This window comes from Mobula birostris, chromosome 8 (assembly GCF_030028105.1).
Source record: "Mobula birostris isolate sMobBir1 chromosome 8, sMobBir1.hap1, whole genome shotgun sequence".
Classification (NCBI taxonomy): domain Eukaryota; kingdom Metazoa; phylum Chordata; class Chondrichthyes; order Myliobatiformes; family Myliobatidae; genus Mobula; species Mobula birostris.
The window spans coordinates 5,765,502-5,788,649 of record NC_092377.1 but is presented as its reverse complement, the minus strand read 5'-3'; the positions used below and the strand labels follow the sequence as shown (position 1 = coordinate 5,788,649).

The window sequence follows — 23,148 nt, the reverse complement described above, 5'->3', positions numbered from 1 at the left end:
GCTGCACACACACACACAGCTTGTAGCAAGGTCTTTCATTTGTACAGATATCAGGGTTATTGATCTCTGACCAACTCCAACTGGAGTGGATTTCAATCAACTCCACTGATAGGGAGTGGTACCATCATTCATGCTAGATGTTGGCAAGTACTTCTGCAGTCACCTCACTAATTGTTCGGCATAGCATCGTGGGCCGAAGGGCTGTATTGTGCTGTAGTTTTTCGATGTTTCTAAGGACATCATAAATCCAAGGCTGTTGCCTTACAGACAAAATATATTGCTGCTCTATAAACCTCTCGTTAAACCACACTTGGAATATTGTGCTCAGTTCTGTTGTCTCAACATAGGAAGGATGTGGAAGTTTTAGAGAGTGCAGAGGAAATTTACCAGTATTCTGCAGGATTAGAGAGCATGTCTTATGAGGGTAGGTTGAGCGAGCCAGGACATCTTTGTTTGGCGTGAAGGAGGATGAGAGGTGACTTGGTAAAAGGTGTACAAGATGATAAGAGGCATAGATCGAATGGATACCAGGGACTTTTTTCCAGAGCGGAAATGGCAAGGGGACTTAATTTTCAGGGGATTAGAGGAAAGTTCAGAGGGGATGTTAGAGTCACGTCTTTCACACAGTGGTGGGTGCATGAACTCACTAGCAGGGGTGGTGGTAGAGGCAGATAAATTAGGGGCATTTAAGAAACTCTTATATAGGCACACAGATGATAGAAAAAATGGATGGCTATGTAGAAGGGAAATGTTAGATTGAACTAAAAGCAGGTTACAAGATCAACATAACATTGTGGGCAGAAAGGCCTATACTGTGTTGCTAAGTTCTACAGTAAAGTCTTATTTTTTCGTTCCTCTGTGGCATTTATCCAATTCTCTTCTGAAACACATGACTGAATCTTCTGCCACAGTACTCCAGATTGCAATTAGTTTCTTCTGCTTTATTTGGCAAACATTATATTTAAAGTTGCAAGAAAAAGTTTGTGAACCCTTTGCAATTATTTGTTCTGCGCCCTCTATAATCTCTACGAGAGATTCATACTGGAAAGAATATCCCCCTTAGTTGAAGATCTTCTAACACTAGACCAAGCCGGGTTCAGGCCAGGCCGCTCTTGCCGCAGTCAAGTCCTGAACTTAACCTAGTATATTGAGGATGGCTTCGAAATGCGACAAATTACAGGGGCAGTATTCATTGACTTAACAGCAGCATACGACACTGAATCACAGAGGCCTTCTACTGAAATTATCTAAAATGTTAAAGAACGAAACCATAGTCAAACTAATAAGAAGCCTCCTAGAAAATCGCAGTCCTCGAAGCAATGAAGCAGTATTATGAAAAATGGGTTCCATCAAAAACTCAAGTGTGTGCATTCCACCTGAGGAATCGAGAAGCAGTTCGGAACTCAAGATCTTCTGATGTGGGGAGGAGCTCGAACACCATCCGACTCCAATTTACCTGGGCGTGACACTGGACAGGACGCTCTCATTTGCCACCCACATCCAAAAACTCTGAGGGAAAGTTGGCTCTCGCAATTCTTTCTTGAAAAAATTAGCAGGCATGAAATGGGGAGCTAATGCTCACACACTTAGATCAACTGCCCTAGCACTCTGCTATGCACCTGCAGAATACTGTGCACCTGTGTGGGGCAGATCAGTCCATGTGAAGAAAATAGACCCATTGCTTAACGAAGCCTGCCGAATAATCACGGGCACACTGCGCCCCACACCCACTAACATCATTTACAGAGTTGCAGGCATTGCTCCCCCAGAGATCCGAAGACACGCTACAACAAAAATTGAAAAAGGTAAACAGAACTCGGATCCACAGCACCCACTACATCATCATGTGCCAGTTTCCAACTGCCTAAAATCGAGGAAAAGTTTTGCTACAGTGGAGGAACAACTGCACGGAACATCCCCCCCAAACATACAGGATTGACCTCTGGCAACAGCAGAAGCCAGAACCCCACCAAACAATACAGTGCAAGACCCCACAGAAATGCTGCCAGACGGAAGTGGTGCACTCTCAACAGAGCGAGAGCGGGAGTTTGTAGGACGGGAGACAATATGGTGAAGTGGGGTTTAAAGATCAGCAAATCCTGCGAGTGTGGCGAAAGGTTGCAGAACATTGAACACGTTCTGCACAACTGTCCGCTCTCACCTGATTTAGCTGACACTGACCTGCTCAACATCAACCAAACAACACTAGAGTGGTTGGTTGTCTGATGTGACAAGCTATGAATGAACCTGGTTTTCTGCATTTATTACTCATAAAATGTGGTCTGACCTTCATCTAAGTCACAATAATAGACAAACACAATCTGCCTGAACTAGTAACACACAAACAATTGTACATTTCATGTCTTTATTGAACACATTGTTTAACCATTCAAAATCCAGGCTGGAAATAGTATCTGAACCCTTGTATTTAATGACGGGTGGAACCCCCTTTAGCAGCAATAACCTCCACCAAACGTTTCTTGTAGCTGCTGATCAGATTCGCACAACAACGAGGAGGAATTTTTGACGATTCCTCCATACAAAACTGTTTCAGTTCATCAATATTTCTGGGATCCCTTGCATGAGCAGCCATTTTCAGGACACGCCACAGCATCTCAATTGGGTTAAGGTCTGGTCTCCGAGTCGACCATTCCAAAAAACAAATTTTCTTCTTTTTAAAGCATTCTGTTGTTTATTTATTCTTGTGGTTGGGATCATTGCCTTGTTGCATCATCCAACTTATATTAAGCTTCAGATCACAGACTGCTATCCTGACATTCTTCTGTAAAGTGTCTTGATACAATTTTGAATTCATTGTTCCTTTAACGACTACAAGCTGTCAATACCCTGAGACAGCAAAGCAGCCCCAAACTATGATACTCCTTCCACTATGCTTCACAGTTGGGATGAGGATTTCCTCCAAACGTAGCAGTGTGCATTTCTGCCAAAAAATTCAACTATTGTTTCACCTGTCCACAGAACACTGTCCCAGAAGTATTATGGACATCCAGGTGGTCTTTTGCAAACTTGAGATGTGCAGCAATGTTGTTTTTAGAAAGCAGTGGTTTCCTCTGTAGTCTTTCCCTGAACACCATTCTTGTTCAATGTCTTCCTTACAGTGAATAGATTTATCAAGTTCTAAAGGTTTCTGCAGGCCTTTTGCTGTTTCCTTTGGGTTCTTTTTCAACTTCTTCAGCATTGCACATTGTGCTCTTGATGCAGGTCCACTCCTAGGGAGAGTAGCAACAGCACTGAATTTCCTTCATGTGTAGACAATTTCTCTTACTGTGGACTGATGAACACACAGGTCTTTAGAAATACTTCTGTAGCCTTTTCCAGCTTCAAGTATCTCTACAATTCTTATTATAGACAACAGACAAGAGGTGCAGGAGTAGACCATTCGGCCCTTTGAGCCAGCACCACCACTCACTGTGATCATGACTGATTATCCACAATCAGTATCCAGTTCCTGCCTTATCCCCATAACCTTTGATTCCACTATCTTTAAGAGCTCTATCCATCTCTTTCTTGAAAGCATCCAGAGACTTGGCCTCCACAGCCTTCTGGGGCAGAGCATTCCATATATCCACCACTCTCTGGGTGAAAAAGTTTTTCCTCAACTCCGTTCTAAATGGCCTACCCCTTATTCTTAAACTCTGGCCTCTGGTTCTGGACTCACCCATCAGCGGGAACATGCTTCCTGCCTCCAGCGTGTCCAATCCCATAATAATCTTATATGTTTCAATAAGATCCCCTCTCAGCCTTCTAAATTCCAGAGTATACAAGCCCAGTCGCTCCAATTTTTCAACATATGACAGTCCCGCCATCCCGGGAATTAACCTTGTGAACCTACGCTACACTCCCTCAATAGCAAGAATGTCCTTCCTCAAATTTGGAGAACTGCACACAGTACTCCAGGTGTGGTCTCACCAGGGCCCTGTACAACTGCAGAAGGACCTCTTTGCTCTTATACTCAATTTCCCCTGTTATGAAGGCCAGCATGTCATTAGCTTTCTTCACTGCCTGCTGTACTTGCATGCTTGCTTTCAGTGACTGATGTACAAGAACACCTAGATCTCGTTCTACTTCCCCTTTTCCTAACTTGACTCCATTTAGGTAATAATCTGCCTTCCTGTTCTTATCACCAAAGTGGATAACCTCACAGTTATCCACATTAAACTGCATCTGCCCACTCACCCAGCCTGTCCAAGTCACCCTGCATTCTCATAACATCCTCCTCACATTTCACACTGCCACCCAGCTTTGTGTCATCTGCAAATTTGCTAATGTTACTTTTAATTTCCTCATCTAAATCATTTATATTGTAAACAGCTGTGGTCCCAGCACTGAACCCTGCGGTACCCCACTGGTCACCGCCTGCCATTCTGAAAGGGAGCCGTTAATCGCTACTCTTTGTTTTCTGTCAGCCAGCCAATTTTCAATCCATCTCAGTACTCTGCCCCCAATACCATGTGCCCTAATTTTGCCCACTAATCTCCTATGTGGGACTTTATCAAAGGCTTTCTGAACGTCCAGGTACACTACATCCACTGGCTCTCCCTTGTCCATTTTCATACTTACATCCTCAAAAAATTCCAGAAGATTAGTCAAGCACGATTTCCCCTTTGTAAATCCATGCAGACTTGGACCAATCCTGTTACTGCTATCCAGATGTGTCGTAATTTCATCTTTTATAATTGACTCCAGCATCTTTTCCACCACCGACGTCAGGCTAACCAGTCTATAATTCCCTGTTTTCTCACTTCCTCCCTTCTTGAAGGGAGGGACAACATTAGCCACCCTCCAATCCACAGGAACTGATCCTGAATCTATAGAACATTGGAAAATGATTACCAATGTGTCCACAATTTCTAAAGCCACCTCCTTATGTACCTTGGGATGCAGACCATCAGGTCCCGGGGACTTATCAGTCTTCAGACCTAACAGTCTATCCAACACCATTTCCTGCCTAAAATAAATTTCCTTCAGTTCATCTATTACCCTAGGTCCTCTGGCCACTATTACATCTGGGAGATTGTTTGTGTCTTCCCTAGTGAAGACAGATCCAAAGTACCTGTTCAACTCATCTGCCATTTCCTTGTTCCCCATAATAAATTCACCCATTTCTGTCTTCAAGGGCCCAATTTTGGTCTTAACTATTTTTTGCCTTTTCACATACCTAAAGAAGCCTTTTCTATCCTCCTTTATATACATGGCTAGTTTACCTTCGTACCTCATTTTTTTCTCTGTGTATTGCCTTTTCAGTTACCTTCTGTTGCTCTTTAAAAGTTTCCCAGTCCTCCGGCTTCCCACTTGTCTTTGATATGTTATACTTCTCTTTTATTTTTATACTGTCCATTACTTCCCTCGTCAGCCACGGCCTCTCCTTACTCTCCTTCTTCCTCTTTGGAACGAACTGATCCTGCATCTTCCGCATTATTCCCAGAAACACTTGCCATTGCTGTTCCACTGTCATCCCTGCTGGGGTATTATTCCACTGAACTTTGGTCAGCTCCTCCCTCATAGCACCATAGTTCCCTTTGTTCAACTGTAATACTGACACTTCTGCGTTTCCCTTCTCCCTCTCAAATTGTAGATTAAAACTTATCATATTATGGTCACTACCTCCTAATGGCTCCTTTACCTCAAGGTCCCTGATCAAATCTGGTTCATTGCACAACACTAAATCTAGAATTGCATTCTCTCTGGTAGGCTCCAGTACAAACTGTTCTAAGAATCCATCTCGGAGGGACTCCACAAACTCCCTTTCTTGGGGTCCAGTACCAACCTGATTCCTCCAGTCTACCTGCATGTTGAAATCCTCCATAACAACCTTTGCAACATGCCAATTTTAACTCTTGATGCAACTTACACCCTACATCCAGACTACTGTTTGGGGGCCTGTAGATAACTCCCATTAGGGTCTTTCTACCCTTAGAATTTCTCAGTTCTATTCATACTGACTCTACGTCTCCTGATTCTATGTCCCCCCTCGCAAGGGACTGAATATCATTCCTCACCAACAGAGCCACCCCACCCCCTCTGCCCATCAGTCTGTCCTTTCGATAGGACGTATATACTCTTGAATATTCATTTCCCAGGCCCTGTCCACTTGAAGCCATGTCTCTGTTATTCCCACAACATCATACTTACCAATTTCCAACTGTGCCTCAAGCCCATCCACTTTATTTCTTATACTCCGTGCATTCATATACAATACTTTTAATTCATTACTCCCCTCACCTCCCATATCAATTCCTATTTCACTTGGCCATACTGTACGATCCCTTCTTGAGCTTTCTGCTCTGTTGATTCTGCTGTCTTTCTTACCTTTTCTTATTCTCACTTTCCCTTTATCTCCATCCTTATATTCCCTGTTCATCCCCTCCTCCCCATTACTTAGTTTAAACATACCCATGTTGCAGAGGCAAACCTGCTTGCCAGAATGCTGGTGCCCCGCTTATTAAGGTGCAACCCGTCCTTTGTAAGTCCTTGCTTCCTGCACCAGTTCCTCAGCCACACATTCAGATCCATTATCTCCCTGTTCTTGCCCACTCCAGCACGAGGAACTGGAAGCAAACCGGAGATAACCACCCTGGAAGTCCTGCTTTTCAGCCTTCTTCCGAGTTCTCTGAAGTCACGCTGTAGAATGTCTTTCCTCTTCTTCCCCACGTCATTTGTGCCGACATGCACCACCACTTCCGGAAGTTCACCTTCCCTACAATCGGTCCGTGACATCCTGGATCCCGGCGCCAGGGAGGCAGCACACCATCCTTAAATCTCGCCTGTTGCCGCAGAAACCCCTTTCTGTACCTCTCACTATGGAGTCCCCTACTACCACGGCTCTATCTGACGTCTGTCTCCTCGGCGTTGCTTCAGCGGCAATTGTTGACTCGCAGACCTGACTGCCTCTCAGGCTGGCATCATCTTCTGTCCCGACAGCTTCTAAGGTCATCTGAAAGTTGTTTTGATTGAGGCATGGTGCTCATAAACAGATCTTTCTTGAGAAGAGGAGGCTCTGTCAATAACCCGACTTTGTAGGGCAGGGCACCTCTACAACCCACACCTCCAATTTCATCTCATTGATTGGAACATCTGATTCCAAATAGCTTTTTCAGAAGATATTACTCCAGAGGTTTACATACATTTTTGAACCTGGACTGCGATTGTTTAAATGGTGTACTCAGTATTGTTTATGTGTTATTAGTTCAGGGAGATTGAATTTGTCTATTATTATGACTTAGATGAAAGTCAGACCACACTTTGAGTAATTAATGCAGAAAACCAAGTAATTGCGAAGGGTTCACAAACTTTTACTCGCAACTGTACATAAAGTGATGCCCAAACCGGAGGTGAAACAGAAATACAGAATCCCATCCAATATAGGCCTGAATCGACATGCTCAGACACAGGCCAGTGCAATTGGTATTCCGTCCACACACCACAAATGGAACACAGCAGAACATACTCACTCAAGGAGAAAGTTGTTGATAATCCTTCATCCAATTGCTGGTCCCACATTGTGCATGTGTAGTTGCCGGTGGGCCAGTTCATCAGCTCTAACGTGCTCTTCACACAGACACTGCCACCTTTGCAATTAAAATGCTCTGTGTGCGAGTGCCTGGTCAGATTCTTGCCTAATCCATTTTCCCAGGTGACACTGGGAGCTGGGTACCACCCAGAAGACTCGCAGACCAGCACCAACAGTCCCAGGTCGTCACCAGACGAATGAATGACTGGCTGTGTGCCGAGAGCTGCAAGGCAAAAAGTAAACAGTCTGAACCAAGCCAACAGGACAGAAGAAATCTTACCTCATTGGATCTCCTTGCAACACTGCCAATATTGTCCATCGGGATCAGCTTGTGAATCACTGACCAACTTTAAGCTTGTAGAGGGGAGAAGGGATGGAAAATGATGGTGTAGGTCTTGTTGAGGATGATTGGGGTCGGAAACCATCGAATAATGAAAGGCCTAGATAGAGTGGATGTGGAGAGCAGTTCTTATAGTGAGAAGGGGGAAGAGGGTCAAGCACCAGAGGACACAGCCTCAGAATACAAGAATATCACTTCAGAACAGAGATGAGGAGGAATTTCTTTAGCCAGAGGGTGGTGAATCTGTGGAATTTAATCGCCACAGATGGCCGTGGAGGCCAGAGGTTGATAGATTCCTAATTAGTCAGAAAGTAAAAGATAATGGGGAAAAGGTAGGAGACTGGGGAATAAAAAAAAATCAGCCATGATGGATGGACCAAATCGCCTGTTTCTGTTCCAGTCTTATGGTCTATGGTCTTGTGAACAGAACTTGGAAACAGGGGCATTGGGTAAAATTGCTCAATGATTACAACTTAATCTAATTCTGCGTTCTGATTTTCAGGAAGGTGGGTGTGGGGGGTGGGTCAAAGCTTGGGAGGAAGCTGCAGAAGACAGTTACTGTTTGAAGATGTTATTCACCTTGCAGCATAAAAAGGCAAGATTTAATTGGGGCATTCGAAATTATGTGATGTTTGAAATGAGTAGAACAACAGGAACACATCTGGTGATCTTGAATGTGTTTCCTAAAGGGGCCTTAGAAAGATTCTCCAAGGACTTGAAATAGGGAATTGGATAAAATCTTGATGCGGAAAGAATTGATAAGAATTGATATTATGGAGTGGGACCAGAGCACTGATGGTCAATGGTTTCAGGGCACAATGGGTCAAAGGGGGGCTACTCTGCTCTATTGTTTTAACTGATGATTACATAAAGAAATACATTAGTTCGAATTGAATGTTCTTCAGCAGGTCATTTCTTTCTTGGCTCTGATAAAGGACATCACACGTCAGGGATTTTCTGGTCAGGTTAAATTCCAAGAGATGTTAAAGCACGGCAGCCTGAAGCAGCAGATCGAAGGCTAAACCAAGAGACGGGCCCCAATGGATCTTCCGTTGTCACCCCTGGCAAAAGAATCTTGTTATGTATTCAGACTTCCGCTCCTTGCTCAATCCTGCTCTTGCCGCTCTCCCAGCCTCCTGTGTACATCGTTCGGGATATCAGCCTTGGCTGGGGACTAGCTCCATGCCCCAGAGCCAGTGCAGGACGGAAGCTGGCACAGAAAACAAACTCAGTACCCTTGTACTCCACAATATACAACCACTTTCAATTCATTCAAATCATTGATTCGTTACACAATAACAATTGAAAGGGATGCCAAATCTTTCAGCTACGTCTTGGGTACTGCTACCTTCTGTGCACTCAGCTGGTATGGATTGTCCAAGGGGAAGGTTGTTAAGAAGCAGTACCTGTTACCCCTCCCCCAATCCCATCACCTGTAAACAACCTAGTTACTCCATCCTCCACTGGAACGTGCAGCGACACTTGTGGGCTACACCCAGATGTGTTGGTTGTTAACGCTTTTAACTGTATGTTTCAAAGTACACCTGATAAATAAATGAATCTGAACTCAGCCATACTTTACTCGTACATTAGTTCATATCCCTCAGTCTCCTAAGATCAGTATCCTCCAGTATTTAGTCCCACTCACTCCCTTAACCAACTCCTGTTGAAAGTGTGAGGAAGACATCCATTATGGAAGGAATATGGCTCAGAGAGCAGCACTCAATGTCCACAAGCCCCCTATCCAAAGAATGGAGCAGACACCCCACTGAAGGAGTTGTATCACATATGATGTGGCTATCTTTTGGTAGTCATTTTAAAGTAAGGTCCTGCCTGCTCCCTTAAGGGGAAGGAGTTTACAAAGGTAACTGTTTGTAAAGGGTTTACTAAGTTTCTCACGTCCTAGCCCACCCTCTAACCCAATTCAGAAGAACAGAAGAGCGCAGGTAAATAATTTTTGCAGAATCTCGTGTGTAAATTAGCTTCCATTACAACATTTCAGAACTACATTACAGATGACCCCTGTATTATGGGGAGGGAGGGTTGCGGTCCTAAGGGGTGATCCACATCACGACTTTCTGCAAAACAAAGTTAAATCAACTGCGCATGCCTCAAGAAATAAGAGTTGAAAAAAAAGCTTTCATTTTCTTCCCATATAAACTCTGTAAGATCGAATTTATATTCTAGTCAAATTTTTTTTTCCAGTCATGATTTACAAATTCTGTATGAGCAAACTTTCATTACCCAAACTGCTATTACACAGGGTTTGCCTATACTGGTTTGTTCAACAGGATTCTATACCAAACTCTTCTCTGATGAGGTTCTGTCTGCAGAAACTCTAAATACTCCCTGTGCCTGGTGGAGCTTGGTTGGGGTGGTGGCGGTTAGGGGGTGATACAGATGGGACTCTTCTGCTAACAATGATGAGGCTGTACAGGCATTAATCAGAGTGCACTTGGAGTACTGTCAAATGTTTAGGGCTCCATATGCTGGTACTGGAGAATGATCCAGAAATAAAAGGATTAACATACTTTTGGGCCTGTAGTCACTGGAGTTTCGAAGAATGAGAGGGGGATCTCACTGAAACCTACTGAATATTCAAAAGCCTAGATGGAGTGGGATGTTTCCTATAGGGGGGTGCGGGTGGAGTCTAGAACCAGTGAGCACAGCCTCAGACTAGAGGGACATTTCTTTTGAACAGAGATGAGGAGGCATTTACTTAGCTATTGGGTGGTGAATGTCAATGCCACAGATTGCTGCAGAGGCCAAGTCACCGAGTATGTTTAAAGCGGAGGTTAATGGGTTCTTGATTAGTCAGGATATCAAAAGTTATGAGAGAAGATAAGAGTATGGGGTTGCGCCATAATGGAACAGCAGAGCAGCTTCAATGGACCAACCGGCCTAATTCTGCTCCTATGTCCTTTGGCCTGACACTCACTGAGGACCACAGCACATCTCAACTCCACACTACTTCTGGCTCTGCCTGCTGAGAGGAGAATGCAGAGATTGCCTGGTATTGTTCTATTGTGGTCAATTGTACTCCTGGACAGTGAAAAAATACTTTGGCACTGTTCATACAGATCAAACTATTCCATTCCATGTGAAGCAGAGCAAGGCAAAAACAATAACAATGCAAAGTAAGGTGTGACAGCTATAGAGAAAGTGCAGTGTAGGCACATAATAAAGTGCAAGATCATAGCAAGGTAGATTGTGAGGTGAGGAATTCATCTTATCATACTAGGGAACCATTTCATAGTCTTATTGCAGCAGGATAGAACCTAGCCTTGTGCCTGCTGGTACGTGTTTTCAAGCTCTTGTATCTTCTGCCCAATGGAAGAGGGGAAGCGGGTATACCCATGGTGGATGGAGTATTTGCATCTGCTGGCTGCTTTTCTAGGGCAGCAAGAAGTGTCCTTGTCCATGAGGACAAGAGTCCATGGAGGAGAAGCTGATTTCTGTGATGTGCTGAGCTGTGTCCACAACACTCTGCAGTTTCTTGCAGTCACGTGCAGAGCAGTTGCTATACTAAGCCATGATGCATCCAGATAGAATGCTTTATGTGGTGTATTGATAAGGAATAGTGAGAGTCAAAGAGAACACGCCAAATTTCTTAACTTCATGAAGAATAGAGGCATTGTTGAGCTTTCTTGGCCGTTGTGTCAATATGGTTTACTAGAACGGGCTACTGGTGATGTTTACTCCTCAGAAGTTGAAGCTCCACCTCAGCACCATTAATGTAGATAGGAACGTGTGCACTGCTCTTCCACCCCCGCCCCCCCCAACCTCCTTGGAGTCAATGACTAGCTCTTTTGTTTTACTGAGATGGAGGGAAAGGTTGTTGTCATGAAACTATGTCACTAGGCTCTGTATCTGACTCTTTGTGATTGGAGATGTGGCCACTATAATGTATCATTTGCAAATTTGTAGATGGAGTTAGATTCAGTTGCAGAGGGAGGTATTTAATCCTATGGTCTGGCATTTGGTGATGAGTTCGATTGCAATAATGTTATTGAAAGCAGCATCTTAGTCAATAAACAATAGTCTGACGTAGGTGCCTTTTTTGTCCAGACATCAACGAGTATGGGGCCAGGGAGGAGGTGTCATCTGTAGCTCTCTTTCAGTGGTAGGTAAATTGCAGTAGGTCTTGATTGTCTGGAAGTTAGTGTGCGCCATGACCAGCCTCTCAATGCAGATGTCAGAGCCACTGGACAGTAACAGTTAAGTCACATTCTCTTGATTTTATTTTTTGCACATTATCGTGTTTTTCTTGGGTACCAGGATGTTAGTAGTTCAAACTGAAGAAGTGAGAGGTTAAAAATAACTGTAAATACCCCCAGCTGATCTGCACAGGGATCTCGGGAAACAACCACAGACACCATCTGCAAATGATGTTTTGTGTGGTTTCACTCTCTGGAAGACAGGTTTTACATCAACAACAGTGACTGCGGATTCAGGTGCATTGGAGGCTGTCAGGGTGGGTGGTGACCTACCCATTTCCTTCTGTTCAAAACATTAAGGTCAATGGGAAGGGATGTGCTGCTGCCAACATGCTGTCTGACTTTGATTAAGAAGCCCATTACAGTACTTAAGCCCTGATCTCACTGGTAATTAGTCAGGGACTCAATTTGGACTAGTACTGACTCTTAGCATTTCTGATGGCTTTACAAGAAATCAAGTCGACCTCTGTTGAAGGTCAGCCTTACCCAATTTGAAATGCTGCAAACCTAGACTTCAGCAGGGAATGGCAACATCTTACTACACAGCCTGAAGCCTCCAATGAACCTAACCATAGCAGCTTCTCTATGTGGGACTTTACAACGTTAGGCCATCGAAAAAGGGCTAAACCCATTTGCTTCCAGTACACTGCGGCCAAACACGTATAAAGCTGCACAGCTTAAACCCTGAGCTCATGTATGAACAGAAGCCCCATCTTCTAAGACCAGCTCGATGATATCACGCTATCTGCCCTTGCCTATTAGGGGAAAATTTTTTTTTTTTTTTTTTTTTTGGAAATTCAGAGGTAAAAGCTGGCACCAACAAAAAGTAGCCACAGATCTCCATAAATCCCAACTGACCCACTGGAAACTTGGCTCGACTTGTTCTTGAACCCCAAATCCTATCAAACATGATCAATGTATTTCTGCCTCTGAGCATCCCAGTTATCACCCCATCTCTGGGCGACCAGGGCAATGGACTTGGATGCTTGCCCTGCTGACGAAAGCAAATCCAAGGAACTAAGGCAATAATACAAACCATTTTGCTCAGAGCGCAACCATGCTCTCAAGCCTGATATTAAGCAGCTGCCATTTTATTCCTTGTTGATCAAATCTATTACCTTACGCTAACCAGTATGGATTATACTTTAATCAGCTCAACCAGACGACAGACACAACGCATTCCGAGGCACAAGGCATGGCATAGGTTTTAAATTACCTTGTCCAGGTGGGAGAAGCAGTACTTCCAGGTGAAAGTACTCATCTCCAGATCCCTTCTGCTTTTATAAAGCACTGATGAATAAGGAGTCAGCAATGTGGCACATTGTGTTAGGGCTCTGACATACGACCACAAGTAATAGCAAAGAGTCTCAGGCCAGGATCCCAATCCCACCACACGATTTTCTGGACTTGCTGAGCCACTGTGGAAAGATACTGGGCGCAGATTGAGGAAAGGAACACAAACAAAGCCCAGGACAGGATTTAATTTTGATTTTATATACATATATAGATATATCTAAAAAAAACTTTTCAGTTTAGTATCCAAGTTTAAACACAGCTTTGCTCCAATCATGATCAGACTGATACCTGTACAGGAATTTTTGGAAGAAGCAATTAATTCATTTTTTTCAGACAGGAAAACAAGATTCTCCCATCCTTACCTCGGATGCTGAGGAAGACTTGTGCATCGGTACTTTGAGATCGGCTGGAGACATGGAGCTTATAGATTCCAGCATCTGACAGAGACACATTCCTCAGTCTCAGGGACAAGTTCCCTTCAGGGATCTCACTGGCAAAGACTTCTGCGTGGTTGTGGTAGCTGGGATCATGCTCTGTCTGATTGACTTGACTCCACGAATAATTGTAGACAATCCCCTTAGCATCCACCTTCTTCCAAACAAAAGCCAGACTTTCAAATTTATTTCCACGGTAAAATCGGCACTGGATGACATCATCATCTCCAGCCTTGGCTGTGACTTGTTCCTCCTTACACTTCACCTTGAAGAGACCTATAAATGGGAAATCCCAGAGCAAGTTAAGTTAACCACCATCATGAATGGAAAGCTCTACACAGTACTTCCTATTAAGTTACAATACATTTCAACCCATAACACTATCAGAACCCAGGAAGAGCTGTACCATTTTATCAATGATGTGCTTCCCCTTTTCACTCCCTTTAAGAAATTGCTTGGTGTATATTGGGACACAGCTGAGACTGAAGTAAAGACTTCACTGATCATTTTCAAGATTTCTCTAATAAAATTAGTGCAAATACTATTTAACATTTAACCACTGTCAGTTTGTAAAAATCCATCCACTTCAGTTTTCCCCATAAATGTCTGAAATATTTTCTGAAAATCAATGAAGTTTACTTTTGAAAAGGCGCTGTAGGGCCCAGTTGCATTTTGGCCACAGATAAGTAACTAGAAGTTCAAGTTTAATCGTCATTCAACCATATATGTATACCCACAAATGCAGCCAAAGTAAACAGCTTTCCTCTGGGGCCAAGGCACAAATCACAGCACCAACAGTCATAAACAACACAAAGCACATAGAGCACAAATCAGATACCAGTAAAATATCACACAAAAAATATAGTTCAGGACCTGAGTGCATGAATATTGCAACCACCTGCAGTCAAACACAATATTGCTTGTCTTCTGCCAAGCAAACACTGCAGGACAGCACAGACTCCAGCTTGGACATCGCACCACACTGCCTCCGGAAATCTGGTGGGAGGCACCAACTCTGACGCCTCTCTCCTGCGTGGCTTGAGGCCTTGTCCTCACTATGACCGAGGCCACACAGCTCCACTGCCACCCGCCAATAAACCAGTGAATCGGACATGCAGCATTCCACATGACCAATGTCCAACAGGGTCTTGTGATCACAAGAAATGTGATGAAGATGATCACTCGCTGTTAATCTGAACGCCTCCTTCACGTACGGACTCCTTTGACGCCCTTCTGATGCAGACAGCAGCACATGCTGCACGAAGTCCAGCTCCTCCAGTTTCTTTGCCAACAATCAACTTGCTGATGGGTTAGACCTGCAGTACTTTAATTTCTTAATGTCCAGCAGGGACTTGCAATTGTAAAATAAAATGCTTAAAAAGACATAGCACCTTTAGATGACCCCATAGAAGACGGCATGACCGAGCACATTTCCATCCTACTGGAAGGGAACATGACGTAGGAGAGACACAACAGACAGGATGTTCACAATAAAAGATTCATTTCCCAGTTGTTACGAAAGGCACTCACTGATTCAAAACATCACCTCGTTTCTGAGAAACTGACTGAGCTGTCGAAAGCTTCCAGCATTTTGTTTTTAAGCTTTACTAGTGACTCACTGCACCATGAGATTATGAAATCTGATGCCAGAATCAGTGACCTATCACTGTATGAAGTAGTGCTTAAAGAAAATGGTAATACAAAAGGTTCTCTTCCTGCATGAATGTAACTATAGCAACCATTATTAGGCTGAGAAAGAAAAAAAGTCAAAATAAAGGCATGGAATGTCGAGAATGATTTCAACAAACATTATGGAAATTATAGATATATATTAGTCTATTAATTTTTCAAAGATTATTCATGCAAGATATCATGTGGCAAAACAGAAGCAGATTAGCTATCTTATGAAAGCCGCAGCATATTTAAGAGAAATGAAACTTAACCTTCACTGTCGCTCATTAACAATGAACTGATGTTGAGAAGAAATAATTGCAAATGTTGAAAATTAAAATAATTAAAAATAAATCAGGGAACATCCAGCCAATATAGAAAGCAATCTGAGTTAATGTTTCTGTTGATCACCATTCACTTAAACTGGGGAATATTAGAGAGCACGACCACATGAAGGGTGAAAGAAAACAAAGGGAATACTTGTGATTGGGTGGTGAGAAAAAGGGATCAAAGCAACACACAACACGCTGGAGGAACTCAGTAGGTCGGGCAGCATCCGTGGAAAAGATCGGTCGACGTTTCGACCCTTCGTCAGGACTGTAGGGGGAAGAGGCAGAGGCCCTATAAAGAAGGTGGGGGGAGGGTGGGAAGGAGAAGGCTGGTAGGTTCCAGGTGAAAAACCAGTAAGGGGAAAGATAAAGGGGTGGGGGAGGGGAGGCAGGGAGGTGATAGGCAGGAAAGGTGAAGAAGGAATAGGGGAAAACACAATGGGTAGCAGAAGGAGGCGGAACCAAGAGGGAGGTGATAGGCAGCTAGGGGAGGGGGCAGAGTGACATAGGGATAGGGGAAGGGAGGGGGAGGGAATTACCGGAAGCTGGAGAATTCTATGTTCATACTAAGGGGCTGGGGTCTACCTAGACGGTATATGAGGTGTTGCTCCTCTAACCTGAGTTTAGCCTCATCATGGCAGTAGAGGAGGCCATGTATGGACATATCTGAATGGGAGTGGGAAGCAGAGTTGAAGTGGGTGGCTACTGGCCTCTGCCCCTTCCCCCTGCAGTTCTGACGAAGGGTTCCGGCCCAAAACGTCGACCGATATTTTCCACGGATGCAGCCCGACCTGCTGAGTTCCTCCAGTCTGTTGTGAGTGTTGCTTTGACCCCAGCATCTGCAGATTATTTTGTGTTTGAGAAAAAGGGATCAACGGACACAAATGGTAGTGCCAGTTCAATGTTAGAAAGACAAGGAATAGAAAGGTAGTACAGTTTCACATGTATTAAGGAGTGACGATGAGGGTTTCAGAGTCATAAATCACTGGGCTTCCCTTCCAGGGCAGGTTGGATCTGTATAAGAATCTAAACAGGAGTATCATCAATGCCTGCTGGTAGCAGTCAGCAGAGTTTAAACTACTGGTAGTTTGGAGACAGGTGAGGAGTAGCCAGTCAGCAAGTGGAGGGATTGAGGGGGTTAGAAAAGTCTGATAGAAAAGACAGGCAGAGCCAGGTTAATCAACATGGTAGGACTGATAGGCTTGAATGTGTTTATTTCAAGGCAAGGAGTATTACATGTAATGCAGATGAACTCAGAGCCTATTAGTGTACAAACCATGACGTGTGGCCATTATAGGGTCTTGACAGAGAGGGGCAGTACTGACAGCTGAAATGCTCCATGAATGAGGGAAATGCAAAAGAGGTGGGGGAGTTGCACAACGGCTCAAAGAAAACAGTACAGCTGCACTCAGATAGGACACTGGAGGGCTGAGGCAATATGGATAGAGCTGAAAACTAAGAAAGCTGTTATCATTACAGTAGGTTATACTATGGTCTTCCCAACTGCCAGCAGGAGACAGATCATGGAGAGGTGCAAAAGCAGCAGGATTGCTGTAGTAGGTGACAAGCAGAATTTGCTAGTTCCATTTCTCGTATCATTTTGTGGGTAGTCCAACCTTAAGGGGAACCACACTAATTATGGATACTGTATTAGGAGAGGATCTTGGCCAGATGACTGGCATTTCAGTGGGAGAGCCTTTTGAAAACTAATAACAACTCCTTCAGCTTTATGGCGGTTACGAAAAAGGCTAAGTCTGGACCTAGGGAGAAAGCATTTTTCTGAGGCAGGGCAAATTATTTGGGGCAGCATGATAGCTTAGCAATTTGTGTTATACTTTACACCACCAACGACACGGACTCAATTCATCCCACCGTCTGGAAGGAGTTTGTACGTTCTCCCCTTGACCGCGTGGATTTCCTCCATGTGCTCCAGTATCCTCCCACATCCCAAACACAAATTGGAAAGTAGCCTACTTTATCACATGGGTGTAACTGGGCAGTGTGGGCTTGTTGGGCCAGAAGGACCTGTTAGATTAGATAATGAGAACACTCAGTCCTCTTTTATTGTCATTTAGAAATGCATACATGCATTAAGATGCATGTTATCACGCTGTATCTCTAAATAAATAAAAATTTCATAGCAACTACTGCAAATAAATGGACAGTAACTGTACTGTACAAGGCCACATCTGATACGTAAGTTGTTTAAGGAGCAGTTGATCTGAGTCCAGGATTAGTGTGATCCAGTAAGGAGGAAGGGCAAGGATAGCAGGGTTAAGACAGCCCTGAATGACAAGAGGTTTTAAATCAAGTCATAAAGAAAAAGGAAGCAGACACAAGGTTAAGGAAGTGGAACTCAAACAGGAACTTTGAGGAATATAAAGAAAGCATGAAAGAACTCAAGCAGAAAATTAGGCGCACCAAAAGAGGGCCATTAAATTCCACTGACAAATAGGATGAAAAGAAGTCCAGGGATTTTATACATACATTACAGCAGGGGTCCCCAACCTTTTTTGCACTGCGGACCAGTTTAATATTGACAATATTCTTGTGGACCAGCCGACCTGGGCGGGGGGTAGGGTTGCCAACGGACAAGAGTAGTAGTCAAATACGTTGTGTTTACCCCAAGAAAGACTACAATGACCATGAAGCCTTGCGCGGGCACCAGTGCGCATGCATGTACCAGCCGATTTTTTTCTACAAATCGTATTTGCGATTCTGTTCGGGGGCGGGGGGGGGGGGGTGGAGGTGTTAATCACGACCAGAATATAGGTGATAAGTGGCTAATACACTCAATTTCGTTTCTAAAAGGATTTATCTACCGAATTTAATATTAAACACACAGCGCATATTTTCCTCCCATGAATATAGTGATAAGTCAATTATCAGGGGAGGACAGGGGAGCTTGAAGTAAGTGTTGAACGAACTTCCAGTAGAAGTGGTAGAGGCAGGTTCGATATTATCATTTAATAAAAAATTGGATAGGTATATGGACAGGAAAGGAATGGAAGGTTATGGGCTGAGTGCAGGTCAGTGGGACTAGGTGACAGTAGCGTTCGGCATGGACTAGAAGGGCAGAGATCCTGTTTCCGTGCTGTAATTGTTATATGGTTATATAAGTCACTTATAAGTCAATAGCATCATAACATTTTAAGTAACATTTGAATATTAAACACACATCACATATTTTCCCCGTATGAACATATAAAATCATTGCAACACACCAATATCGCTGAATCAGTGGGAGCCCTGGGCTTGTTTCCCTGCAACAAGACGGTGCCATCAAGGGGGTGATGGGAGACAGCGATACTTGAAGGGGGTTCCTTATGTCCAGTCTATTCTGCAATTTAGTTTTCGTTGCATTCATTGCAGAGATATGTTGGAAATGGAAGCAACGTTTTCAGTGCTTTTGTGGCTATCTCAGGATATTTAGCCTTGACTTTGATCCAGAATGCCGGCAGAGATGTTATGTCAAACATACTTTTCAGCCCGCCGTCATTTGCAAGCTCGAGGAGTTGATCTCCTTCCCGCACTGACATGGACGACGCGCGGGTCATGACCTCGCATGCGTTCAAGCTCAACAGTGCGTGACAGGGAATGAGGAAAGGTGCAGCTGACTCATATCACCAAATCATATCGTTTTCTCGCGGCCTGGTAGCACATGCGGTACCAGTCTGCAGCCTGGTTGTTGGGGACTGCTGCATTAAAGCAAGATGATAACTACAAAGAGGATAAGAGCATTCAAGAGTAAAGGAAGAAATTTATGCTTGGAGTCAGAGGATGAAGGGGTGCAACACTAAATGCATAATTTATATCAGTATTCACCAAGATCATAGCAGGTCGGGCAGCATCCGTGGAAACAAACAGTCAATGTTTCGGGCTGGAACCCTTTGTCGGACCGAAACGTTGACTGTTCGTTTCCACTGATGCTGTCCAACCTGCGGAGTTCCTCCAGCGTGCTGTGCGTGTTGCTTTGACCCCAGCATCTGCAGAATATTTTTGTGTTCACCAAGATCATGCAGCATAGTGTAATCAGTGTGGGGTATACTAATATGTTAGAGCATTTTGAGATCAAGGTGGTGGTGTTGGGCTTCTTGGGAACATTAAGGTGGATAACTGCCCAGACCTGACGGAATCTATCCCAGATTACCGACAGAGGCTTTGACAGATCTTTGGATCCTCTATAGCCCAGCAAGACCCAAGAAGACTGGCGAGTAGCCAATGTTGTCCCAAAAAGAGGAAATTTGTGCAAATTACAGGCCAGTGAGGAAGTAATGAAGATAAGTGAGGACAGGGGGAAATTTCACAACATACACATGGACTTAGCAAAGTATTTGAATTATTGTGTGCATTTCAGATTGTGGACGTGCTGAAGAGAGTATCGTCTACAAGTTAGGCAAACTTGGGTTGTTTTCTCTTATACAGGGTACAGACAGACTAGTTATTATTTTTTCCCCAGTTGGAAATATCAAACAGCAGAGGGCATAGCTTTAAGGTGAGAGTGTGGCGACCCACTTTCTAGCACACATGAACTGGCCTACGAAATAGCGCGTGCCGGCAGAGAGGCCGGCCCCAAAAAGGGCGCCAGGCCATCTTCACCAGCAGGGGGAAAACCCCACGCACGGAAAGGGTCTGGGAATATGCTTTCCCCACAGCAGTCCCGCCCAGGGAGGGCGGGAACGGGAAGGCTTTAAAGGAGGCCGCGAAGTTTGAATAAATCTCTTTTATCGCAATTCCAACTCACCGACTGTGTCGTTATTCTAGCACTGTGTGTAGCACACCGCTACAATTGGTGACCCCGACGGCCCAAACGATATTTGGACCAGAGATGACCGATGCCGCATCTGTTCATGCAGTTTCGCTAAAACTGTCAGGCTTCTGGATGCTGCGACCCCGCTTATGGTTCGAACAAGCAGAAGCACAATTCCACATTCGGCAGATAACCTCGGAGTCCACTCGCTACTACTACGTGGTGAGCTCCTTCGACCAGGAGACAACTGCACAAGTTGAGGAGTTTATACAGTCGCCCCTGGAGAACGGCAAATACACAGCATTCAAAGCCCTGCTCATAAGGACTTTTGGACTCTCACGGCGCAAACGAGCTGCTTGCTTACTGCACCTGGATGGTTTGGGAGACAGGCCGCCGTCAGCATTAACGAACGAGATGCTGGCCCTAGCTGAAGGACACAAACCCTGCCTCATGTTTGAGCAGGCGTTCCTCGAGCAACTGCCCGAGGACATATGCCTTCTGCTGTCTGACGCAGATTTCAGCGACCCCTGGGAGGTGGCGGCCCGGGCAGATGTGCTGTGGAATGCCAGGAAAGAGAGAGGGGCGTCTATCGCACAGATCGTCAAGCCGCGTGCCCAGTGGCAGACCAGACCAGGCCCAGCAGCAGAGCCTACAAAACCCGGCGATGGGAGTGAGGAGCCCAACGAACAATGGTGCTTCTACCACCAGCGGTGGGGCACAGAGGCCCGCCGCTGTAGACCACCCTGCAAATTCCTGGGAAACGCCAGGGCCAGCTGCCGCTGATGGCTACGGCGGCTGGCCATCAGGACAGCCTCCTGTATGTCTGGGACAAGCAGTCGGGATGCCGCTTTTTGGTCGACACCGGAGCGGAGATCAGCGTCTTACCTCCAACGAGTTACGACACCCACAGCAGAGAACCAGGACCCACCCTGAGGGCCGCAAATGGCAGCACAATACGAACCTACAGCACCTGCACGGTGTGGCTACAGTTCTGCTCCAGCCAGTTCATGTGGGACTTCACAATGGCTGCCGTGGCCCAACCACTCCTGGGGGTGGATTTTCTGCGAGCCCACAGCCTGCTGGTCGACTTGCAAGGGAAGCGACTAGTCCACGCCAAGACTTTTCAAACGTTCTCCCTGGGTGAAGCCAAGTTGCCAGCCCCACACCTGGACTCCATCACGCTGTCCGACGACAAATTCACCAGGGTCCTGGCGGATTTCCCATCAGTTCTGACACTGCAGTTCATGGCAGCCATGCCCAGACACGGAGTACAACACCACATCCCGACCCAGGGACCACCCCTCCACGCCCGTGCTCGAAGGCTTCCCCCGGACAAGCTCTGACTGGCGAAGGAGGAGTTCAAGAAGATGGAGAAATTGGGGATGCAGCCCATCGGCCTCCCCCCTGCACACAGTGCCCAAGGCAACAGGGGGCTGGAGACCATGCGGCGACTACCGCAGACTGAACGAGGCTACAACGCCAGACCGCTACCCTGTGTCGCACATTCAAGACTTCGCAGCAAACCTACACGGCGCAAAGATCTTTTCCAAGGTAGACCTCGTCCGGGGATACCATCAAATCCCGGTACATCCGGACGACATCCCCAAAACAGCTCTCATCACCCCGTTCGGACTTTTCGAATTCCTCCGAATGCCATTTGGTCTAAAGAATGCGGCACAGACATTTCAGCGGCTAATGGACGCAGTGGGACGCGACCTGGACCTTGCATTCATCTATTTGGACAACATCCTCATAGCCAGCAGTAGTCGGCAGGAGCATCTGTCCCACCTCCGCCAGCTCTACTCCCGCCTGAGCGAAGTCGGCCTTACAATCAACCCGGCCAAATGCCAGTTCGGACTTGGCACCATCGAATTCCTGGGCCACAGGATTACTAAAGACGGGGCAACCCCGCTGCCTGCCAAGGTAGTCACGGTCCGCCACTTCCCCCGACCCAACACAATCAAAGGCCTGCAGGAATTCGTGGGTGTAGTGAATTTCTACCACCATTTCCTCCCCTCAGCAGCCTGAATCATGCGCCCCCTGTTCACCCTGATGTCGGGTAAGGGCAAGGACATTACCTGGGAAGAAGAGGCCGCAGCCGCTTTCATTAAAACCAAAGAAGCCTTGGCAAACGCCGCGATGCTAGTACACCCCGGAGCGGACGTTCCTACTGCCCTCACGGTGGACGCATCCAACACAGCAGTCAGTGGAGTGCTGGAACAACTCATCGACGGTCGCCGGCAACCCCTGGCGTTCTTCAGCAAACACCTACGACCACCCAAACTCAAATACAGTGTTTTCGACCGGGAGCTATTAGCACTATACCTGGCAATCCAGCATTTCAGGTACATCGTAGAAGGTAGGCCCTTCACCGTGTTTACAGACCACAAACCGCTTACCTTTGCGTTCACGAAGGTGTCTGACCCCTGGCCGTCCCACCAGCAGCGACATCTGTCCTACATCTCTGAGTACACGACGGACATCCGGCATGTCTCGGGAAAGGACAACGTTGTAGCGGACGCACTATCCAGACCTACCATAACACACCAAGGCTCCGCTGCAACAGTTCGAACCCACCCA

General features: G+C 45.5%; 1 protein-coding gene across 1 annotated transcript in view; it reads right to left on the bottom strand.

The window, feature by feature from the left end:
* Positions 1–23,148, bottom strand: part of LOC140201125 (butyrophilin subfamily 1 member A1-like) — a 76,998-nt gene that overhangs the window by 7,997 nt on the left and 45,853 nt on the right. The window contains exons 3-4 of the mRNA XM_072264751.1: positions 13,747–14,094; positions 7,473–7,754 (exon numbers count right to left, since the gene is read on the bottom strand). Of these exons, the coding sequence (XP_072120852.1) occupies positions 7,473–7,754; positions 13,747–14,094 (630 nt within the window). The remainder of the gene's footprint in view (positions 1–7,472; positions 7,755–13,746; positions 14,095–23,148) is intronic.